Source organism: Pipra filicauda, unplaced genomic scaffold, assembly GCF_003945595.2.
Source record: "Pipra filicauda isolate LSUMZ 115617 unplaced genomic scaffold, ASM394559v2 scaffold80_size11013439_pilon, whole genome shotgun sequence".
In the NCBI taxonomy this organism is placed as follows: Eukaryota; Metazoa; Chordata; class Aves; order Passeriformes; family Pipridae; genus Pipra; species Pipra filicauda.
In genome coordinates this window covers 9,554,420-9,563,662 of record NW_024104987.1, presented here as the reverse complement: position 1 = coordinate 9,563,662, position 9,243 = coordinate 9,554,420, and the positions used below count along the sequence as shown (strand labels likewise).

Sequence of the window (9,243 nt, the reverse complement as noted above, 5' to 3'; positions counted from 1 at the left end):
CCCGGGACAGCCTCCCGGCCACCCCCGCATCTCCCGGGAGAGCTTCCAGAGCATCCCCGCACCCCCTGGGACAACCTCCCGGACACCCCCGCTCGCCCCGCAAGGGCTCGGCAGCGCCTTCCCTGCGGGTCCGCCCCCCCAGCGCTGCCGGGGCCGGTCCGGGGGCGGCTCTGCCCCCCGCCCCCGCCGCGCCATTGGCCCCGCCGCCCTCCCCGCTCCGCCCCAAGCCCGGCGATGTCTCCGCCGAAGTTTTTCCGCGGCGGGCGCCGCACGTGGGAGCCCCGCGCCGAGCCCCGGTCCCGCATCCCCCTCCAGCCCCCGGAGCGGCAGCGGGGGCGGCTCCGCGCTCCCCCCAAACCCGCCCCCGCTCCCCCCTTTCCCCCCCGCGGGGGGATGCCCCCCTGAAGCGCGGCCGCGGCGGGTCCCCCGCGCAGGGGATGCGGCAGCTCGCAGCCCCCCGGCCCCGCGGAGCGCAGCGCGGAGGGGCCGCGCCGGGGGGCGGCCGCGGAGCATGGCCAGGGCCCGGCCCGGCCGCCGCCTCGGGGTAGCATGGCCGTGAGCGCGGCGGCCCCCCCCGCCGCCGAGCCGCTGCCCCGCAGCATCTTCAAGAAGTTCCTGGTGATGCTCTGCTCCCTGCTCATGTCCCTCTACGTCTTCTACTGCCTGGCCGACCGCTGCCAGACGCTGCCCGGGCCCATCATCGCCGCGGGCGCCGCCTCGGAGGAGGAGGAGGGCGGCGGCGGAGGGTTGCTGGGGGGCTCGGCCGAGCTGCCCCCCTGGCAGGCGGCAGCGGCGCGGCGCAAGCGGCTCCTGCAGCGGCTGAAGCAGCGGCGGCGAAGGCAGGAGGCGGCGCCGGGCGCGGAGGTGCCGGGCGGGGGCGGCGGGAGCCGGGCCGGCGGCTCGGGCGGCGGGGGAGGCACGGCCGGCACCCTGACCCTGCTGCTGGGCGAGGGCAGCAAGCGGCTGCCGCAGGCCATCATCATCGGCGTCAAGAAAGGGGGGACGCGGGCGCTGCTGGAGTTCCTGCGGGTGCACCCCGACGTGCGCGCCGTGGGCGCAGAGCCCCACTTCTTCGACCGCAACTACGAGCGGGGACTCGCCTGGTACAGGTACGGGACGGGCCGGGGATGGGGCCGGGAATGGGAATGGGGCCGGGAATGGGGATGGGGCCGTGGCCGAGCCGGCAGTGCCCCCCGCTGGCCGCCCGGACCCGCCGCCCACCCGCGGCTCCCGGACCCGCAGCCCTGTCCCCGCTCCGCAAACCCCTCGCCGATCCTTTTCTCATCCCCCGATCCTCCCCGCCTCGCCCCCCCACCTCAGCTCCCGTGCCCGTTCCCCAGTTCCTCGGGCACACTTCCCCTCCCAGCCCCTCGCTCCACCCGTCCTCCCGTCCCCGCTCCCAAATCGCCCAGCCGTCTCTCCCCGCATTCCCCTCCCGGCTCCCCGCCACCCCATCCCTGAATTCCCCGACTCTCCTCTCCCTACCCAGCGCACCCCCAGCCTTCCCGTCCCATGCAGGGTCCCTCCGGGGGTGCCCCCCTGCAGCCCGGGGGTGGACCCCGCACACAATGGGAAGAGCAGTGGGTGCCCCATCGCCCTGGGGATGCACAGGGATGCTGAGGCAGAGGTAACCTCCTCCCGGCGAGGAGCACGGCCCCCCCAACCTCTTGCTGCTCCCCTACGTTTCTCAGGGCAGGGGGGCTTTACAAAACCTGTCAGGGTGGCTCACCCTGACTCCCAGCCGAGCCACCCCGCAGCCCCGGCTGCCTCCCCTCGCAAACCATCGCATCGTCACCTCCCACAACCCCCAGCCCAGCGATGCAGCCGTTGCAAGCCGCTTTCCTGTAGTCAGTGCGGAGAAAAAAACCTGCTTGCCATGTAAATATTTCAGCATCCCGGTAATGAGTAACCGAAAATGCCAGTTCCAGGAGCGTGACCCCACGCGCTCACCTTGCCCGAGAAATGAGCAAAAAGGTAGACGGGGTTCGGCTTTCAATGAATTTGCGTTGCTTTAAACAAAATAAAAGGTGCCCCTTTTCGAACGAGCCAGTAAATGTTTAAGCCAAGAAGGTTCTCACTGATGTTGTTTAGATGTTTTCCTTGTGTGTTTTAAAGTTAACAGAGCAGTGTCTCCTGGCAGATTCCTGTGGAAGGGATTGGTTGGGGTGGGGGCGACACTGCTCTTTCTCGGAGTGTGTCTGTGTTTGTGGCTTTCTTGAATGAACAAGCGAAAAGGAGAGGGCTTCGAGTACCCCTGGAGCTTGTTTTACTTTGGTGTTAAGCCCACCTATTATCAGAGAGGAGATGATGATTTTGGCTCAGCTTGTGGTGACGGTATTGAAATGTGGAGTAGGATAGTACTGACAGTCCGAGTGTTTATATAAAAGTCTTAACACGTGGAAGGGATGAGCTTCCCTGTGTATCCGCCGGTGTCAGGAACACGACGGGTTTCTGCAGGCAGCAGAGTGTGGGTTCTCCGAGAAGAAAGATTTCCTTTCGTGTGGGCTGAAGCTGTCTACAGAATTATATTTTTAGTCTGTGCTTATCCAATTTCCACATGCTGACCCTGTAGCAGAAAGGAAACGTTAAAAACGAATCTGAAAAACCTCAAGAACTCTAATCAAGCCTTGACTTTGAAAAATAAACACATGGCTGTGGGGTGGCATCTACTGCAATTTATGGTGGATATGCAGAAAAGCTCATTTATCAAAGATGCTCTCGAAGCCTTGAGGAGCAGATGGCAGTGGGATAGACCCGCTTCTGGAAGCAGTCCCTGAGCGAGGAGTGCAGACCTAGACAGAGGAGGAGCCACAGGCATTTAGGGCATAGTACAGCCCTTGATGTAGGGGATTTAATTTTCCAGAGGTTTGGTCTTGCTCTTGCAGCTCTTACTCACTGGAGGTGCTGTCCCGAGCACTCTTTGTGCAATCATTATGTTTTAGCAGTTGGCACATGAGCTGCAGTTTGTTTGTTCTGGTATTTGATGTACTGAGTTTCATCTTTTTTTTTTTCCTTTTTTATTAGCCCTGTGGAGGCTGAGGTACAGTGAATTCTTTGTGTGGGATTATTCCTTTGAGACCTAATCTTGCTGGCTTTGCTTGTATGAGTAATCTTTACTAACACACGGGGTCCCAGTGCCGTGGCAGAGCCGCGGTGTCAGCCCGCTGGTCACCAGTTACCAGCCCGTTAGAAATACTCACTTAAAAAACTCCCCGTGTCTCTCCCCGGGTCTGCTCTGATCTTTGATGAGGGTTCAGTGCCGGGGAAATGGCCAGATGTTTGCCAGGGGTCCCGATTCCTTATCTCTGGCATCAGAGGCTTAGGTTTCACGTGCGCTGCTGTTTCCCAGCAGTCAGACTAAACAGCATCGTTACAAGGTATAAACACTTGGGTTGGCTTTCAGCGCCCGCAGGAAGCAGCGGGGAGAGAGCCCTGTCCCAGGGAACAAAAACCTGGTGGCTGTTGCAGCGACTCAGGGTTGTGGTTTGGAAGATCCAGCCACCCTCTGCAGCTGATGCCGTTGTCACCGGAGCGTGGAGGTGGGCTGTCACTAGGATGCCACACCAGGACCATGGCAGGGTGACTGTAGGGTTTTGGGCATGAAGGGGACCACGGTTCCTCCTGGAAACAAAAGAGCAGCTCCAGCAGCAGCTGCTGTGAGGATGGAGGAACTGGCTGAGCTGTGGCTGCAGCAGGAGGGTGATGCTCCTGGAGCAGCCGGTCAGCTGGTGGTACCTGTAGGGCAGCGGCTCGTGAGGCACAGGCTTGGTGACAGCAAGTGGTGTCACCTACTGGGTTGCCACACAGTGCATGGAAGCACTATCCATTAAATGGAGTGGAATAACGGCTCGGCTCTTCCAGCCCTGGGTAAGGGGCAGCTGTCCTGCCGAGGGGCTGACTTTGTAAAAACCATCTGAGGGGGTTAATTTGGTGAGTGTGACACCTCCGTGTGTGCCCGTGTGGGATTGCATGTCAAGGGGAGTTGTGAGTGCCGAAAGGAGCTTTCTCTGGTTTGGGTTTGTGAGTCCCCTCTCCATACAGGGACAAAAGGAGGGAGGGGGCAGCCCACAATGCTCGCATTGACTTCAGCGCCGAGATCGCTGCTGCAGCCCTGAACAAGGCTATTGAGCTGACAGAGTTCAATAGCAGGTGAGCACGGGCTTTAATAGAGTTCAACTGCCATCCCCCACCCCAACACGGCTGTACAGCCTGGGGAAAACTCCGGAGAACAGGGGCTGAGCCAGTCATGTAAAAGAAATGTCTGGATTAAAAGAAAATATCTGTGTTTGCGGGTGATACTGTGAATCTGGCTGGTTCCCTCTGATCCTTTGTTAGTCTCGCGCTGATTGAGCTGCCTGTTGGAATGTCATTATACTGTCAGTCACCCCAGGAACATTTATTTCGTATGTTTTAATCTCCCTGCCTCTGTAGCACCGATGCCAATTTCACTAGAGCGAAGCCAAGCTAATGTCATTAGATCACACTCGATCCAGGGGAAGATGAAAGATGATTCAAAGTTACCCTGTCAGGTTGGGAGTTTAAGTATCGCTCCTCCTTGATGCTTCCAGAGCTGGGGAGTTCTGGCTCCTAATTAATGTCCTCTTGGGATTTTTCTCCGAGGCTGTCTTTTTTTTTTTTTTCTTGCTTCTTTGTAATCTAGGCAGGCACTGATGTTTCTGAGTCAAAGGGAACAGAGAACATCTCAGTTGCTGAAGAGGTCTGGGATGGAGAAAAGGAGGTTTGTTGGGAGGGGATGTGCTTACAGCAGCTGTGAGCAGCTGCATCCCTCCTTGTGCCATTTCCCATCCTCTGTGCCTCAAATCTGGGTGAAATCAGAGCTGGGGATGGAGGAGTCGGGACACTCCTGCAGCAATGATGGCCTGGAGGTCCTGGGGGTTTGAGGTCACCGTAATTCAGCAGCACAGTCTCTGAGTGCTGTGTAAGCATGGGAAGGAGGGTGGGAGTGTAGGCACGGTGGGCAGGAGCGCGTGGATGATGCCAGGGGGGATGTCAGGGCAGTAAGTACAATTTGTGGAAGGTGGAGCAGGATCAGGTGGCCATTGGGAGGAAAGACCTTGTCAAACCCCCTTGCCTAAGGCAGATGCTGTAGAGTAGTTGCCTTTAAGTGATCATCTCTCCATCTTTCTCCAGCCATCCTTGCTACCTCTGCAAGAAACACCAGGTCTTTGCCTGCGTTCAGGCCCAGAACGTGGCTTGTGCTGTTGGACATGGAGTTTGAGCCAGTTTGGGTTTTTCACTCCCTGTTTGTGTGCACTCCTGCCTGTAGGAACGTCTGGTTTAGCAGCACCTTCTCCTTGCCCTGGGAACATCTCATCTCCCAAACACATCTGAATTACTAACAGCTTCAAGTGCAGCCTGCAGCAGTTTCTCTGGAAATTGCAGCCTTGGACAGCCACACGCTGAAGAGGATCAAGGCCCTTGTTTATTTATTAGCTGTGCAATCAGACACTTCCCATACCGAGCTCCCAGGGCCAGGTGCTGTATAAAAAGGGAACAAAAGGTGGTCTTGGTCCCAAAGCACAGGTAATTCACTGTAAACAACTGCTGGAGATGGGCTGAGCCTGGCACAGAGAGTGCATGCCTTGGTTGGGTGGTGTGGGCAAGGAAACATGGGAGATGGAGGATGAGGTGGGTTTATGGGTGATTGAAGGGAGGTCTCTTTGCTGGGGAAGAGCAAGGGGGAGAAGGAGCATGCTGGAAATTCTGGTGAGATCAGGGTTGGGGTCGTTGAGATTGTATAAGACTCGTTCTGGTGCTCATGTACTTTGCCACTGCCTTTGTGAGTGATCTGGGCTTGGACACTCCAAGGTACTTCAGTAAAGACCTGAAATAGTTTGAGGGTTGACTGGGGAGATGTCTTGGCCTGCCTCAGTTTGCCCATCTGTAAAATGGGAGGGAAGTCACTGCCCTGTGCAGGGGTGGAACAGCAGCGCTGTGGCCCTGTGGCACCTCACCTCGCACAGAGGGGAGGAGGTGTATGGAGTCTGAGCTTGTTGGGCTGTGCCGTGGGTTAAATAACACCCAAAGCAGGTGAACCCTACCAGAGCTGCTGGCAGAGGTCCTGCAGCCTTGGCATGGCTTTGGCTGGCTGTCCTCTCGCTGTGAGGTGCAGTGGACACCTGATGGATGGATCATTCAGGGATGGCACTGCCCAGGCACATGCTCCTCACAAGATCTACCTGCAAAGACCTGGGGCTGGGCTTTTCCCCTTCTTACTCCTTAAAAAGACCCCAAAGGGGTTATTATTTTTGGTGATCCTTTTAAGCATTTTGCATCTCTATGTATCCCTTCTGTTTTCTGTTATTGGATAAATTTGAATCCAGGGTTTGTGTCTGTTTCTAATGATGGAATGAGCTCCTGAGTTGGCATATCAGGAGAAGTCAACCACATTCCCATCAGAAGGCATCAAAATGAGTACTTGGGATTTTATTGGACTCTTCTCTCCAGGTCCTGGGGTCTGCATGGGGATATATATTAGGGAGGTTCAGAAGTCAACAGACCCATCCTCCTTTTCAGTACTGCTTCACACCCGGTCCCTGGAGGGGATCAGCACCTTCCCCATCCACTCCATGGCTCTGCTTGAGCCTGGGGTGCTGGGAAATGGGGCTCCCCTGGCCCTGCCTGCTGGTGCTGAGCAATCATGAAAATATGGCCTCGACTGTCCAAGATGTTGTCAGTAAAATTCCCAGAGCCGGCTCTTGTGGAAAGCAGCACAAAGCTCCAGCTGGCTGGGGCAGGAGCCCATTTATGGCAAAAATTGGGATACACTTGAGAGAAGCAGCTTAAACCACTAGTCCCCCTTTAAGGCCGGATTTTGCAAATCCTCACCTATGCACATAAGCCTGTCCTGCTGCCAGGCTGTACTGCCTTTGGGGGGTGGGGGGCTCCTGGGAATTCATTACATGGAGTCTGGGGTCCAGGGCCGTGCTCTGGCCACACCATCACCACCAGTATGTCTGTTCAACACAGCCCAGCTAGGATTTCAGCCCGACCTTTTGAAGTCTATAATAAGAGCAGTTAGGTCTGGGGAGGGGGAAGGGAGCTGGTGCCTTTCCAAAGAGTTCAGAGCGAACAACAAGTGATCAGAAAACCTGAGAATAACCCCCCATGAGCCCCCTCATCAACATAGACATTGAAACTCCTGAGCTGCTAATTATGCTTTTCCCCTGGAGAATCCTGAGGTAACCCAAGCTGCTTTTGCAGGGAAGCAGCAGAGGCTGGTGAGAGGCAGCAGGGGCGGGTGTTGTGGCCATAAATCTTGGCAAATTCTCTTTATGTGCAGGTATTACGGGAGGGAAGTGGATTAGGTTGCAGTTAAAGTCGTGTAGCTGGAGTTGGATACCGGGGTCTTACCCCGTTCCAAAGCCCCATGTGGGGCAGTGGGGGTGTTCATTCAGGGTCTGGGGGCATCCCAGGGACTGTGACAGCAGCTGGTGTTTTTGCCTGTCTCCTGCCTAACCCACCCCCCAGGAAATTCAGGTTTTGATGGTTTGGAGTTGAACATATTCAGCTCCAAACTGTGCCCACCTGAGCCCCGTGGCTGCCGAGGGGCGCGAGAGCAGGACGGTGACCGCGGTGAGAATATAAATAGAGTTGCTCGAGGAAGTGAATTATTCTTGGCATTTCTTTCATCAAATGATGTGATTGTGCAGGAGGAAATCTTTCAGCGAAAGAAATCGCCGGTTCCCTTCGTGCACGGCAAGACCATCCTTCTTCCTTCCTGGAAGTGAGGAGATTCATTACGTGCTCTTTCTGTTGCAACACCATCTGTTGCAGAGACATAAAGATCCCTGCTCAAACTCCCCTAGGCTCGAGGCTGCTGCTGAGTACGTCTCTGGTGGGAGATGGAGGAGAAACTCCCCATCACTGCCCCGGGGGGAGCTTTGGAAGCCTTGTGTGGTTGTTTTCCCCACGGCCGAGCAGCTGTGCCCAACCATCGCATAAGAAATTCCCACTGGGGCAATTCCAGGCATCTGGACACCTTCCTTGCACCAATCCCTGCAGTTTTTGGATGCCAGCACAGCAGCTTCAGTGGGATCCTGCCTGGCTCCCAACTGTGGGAGATGGAGCAGCGTCCCCTGTTCCAGTTGTACCCATTGACTCCAGTTCCTGTTGGCTGGAAACTGGGATGTGAACAGTCAGATCGGGTCTGACCACAACTGCCCTTCCCACACTCCCTCGGGAGAGATGTTCAGGTTCAAGCACATCACGATGGGAAGCTGGCTATTTATTTATTTATTTTTATATATCTCTCTTTAGTGGGGTTGTGTTTTTGCTGAAAATCCCAAAAAGCCAGGCTGATTTTTCTCTGCTATTGCCCGTTGGAAGAGGGCTCCCTCCCACAGCCCGTGCTCTCTGGGGAAGCCTTTTATGGAAAATTATCAAATGCAATAGTATTGCTTTCCATGTTTATCCCTGGTTTATGTGGGTCTGTGTGCTCACATCTGCAGCTTTGGGCTCTCAGTGTTGTGTTTTATCATTACTGTTTCACTTCTGCTTTCGTAGTCTTGTAACATTGAACATCTTTTGACACTATTTAAACACACTTGCACTGTCTGAACTGGACTGTTTGGAAAGCCCAATCTGAGAGAAATCCCCAAGCATTGGCATGTTCCAGCTCAGTAAAACAAGTGAGGAAACGTGGATTTCCCACCTGGGGGAAGCTCTGTGTCCTGACCCCTCCAGTGCAGGGATAGCAAGTGAAAGGCAGGAGATGCAGTACCCAGGAGAGGTGGTATGCAGGGGGCAAAGGAGGTTCCTGGCTCAGCTGAGACCCCCAAAACATGCTCCAGATTAGTGACCCCACACTGCTGATGTGCTTCAAGCCTCTGCAATGTCCAGCAGCTGGACATGCTGCTTTCCCCATTTTGCATCTGGACTTTGCCTCCATAGTTGTTCCCTTGGTTGGCAATTTGCTCCTTAAATCCCTTTGGTTTCCAGCATTGCTGGAGTCCAGGTTGGACCTTGCCAAGTTTTGTTTAACCCTCAGTAAGAAGCTGTTTTGGAGGACCCTGGGTCTCCTGGTGCAGCAAGGCACAGCTTTCCCCTGCTCCTGGGTGACCTGTGCCCGTGTTCCCCAGGCCTGGATGGGGGAGCAGAGGGTGGTCCTGTGTGCAATTATTGTTGTGCCATTAACACACTGGGATTTGTGCAGGTAAAACTGGTGATGGCAGGAGTGGGGGAGATCTCCCTCCTCTCAGACACAAGTGCTGGGTCAGAGGC

At 55.9% G+C, this 9,243-nt stretch overlaps 1 protein-coding gene across 1 annotated transcript in view; it reads left to right on the top strand.

Moving 5' to 3' along the window:
* The first annotated feature begins 387 nt into the window (after nucleotides 1-387).
* The window catches only part of LOC113985085 (heparan sulfate glucosamine 3-O-sulfotransferase 3A1-like), a 33,914-nt gene continuing 25,058 nt past the window's right edge, over nucleotides 388-9,243 (top strand). Inside the window, exon 1 of the mRNA XM_027715643.2 lies at nucleotides 388-1,109. Coding sequence (XP_027571444.1) covers nucleotides 550-1,109 — 560 coding nt within the window. The 5' untranslated portion in view covers nucleotides 388-549. The remainder of the gene's footprint in view (nucleotides 1,110-9,243) is intronic.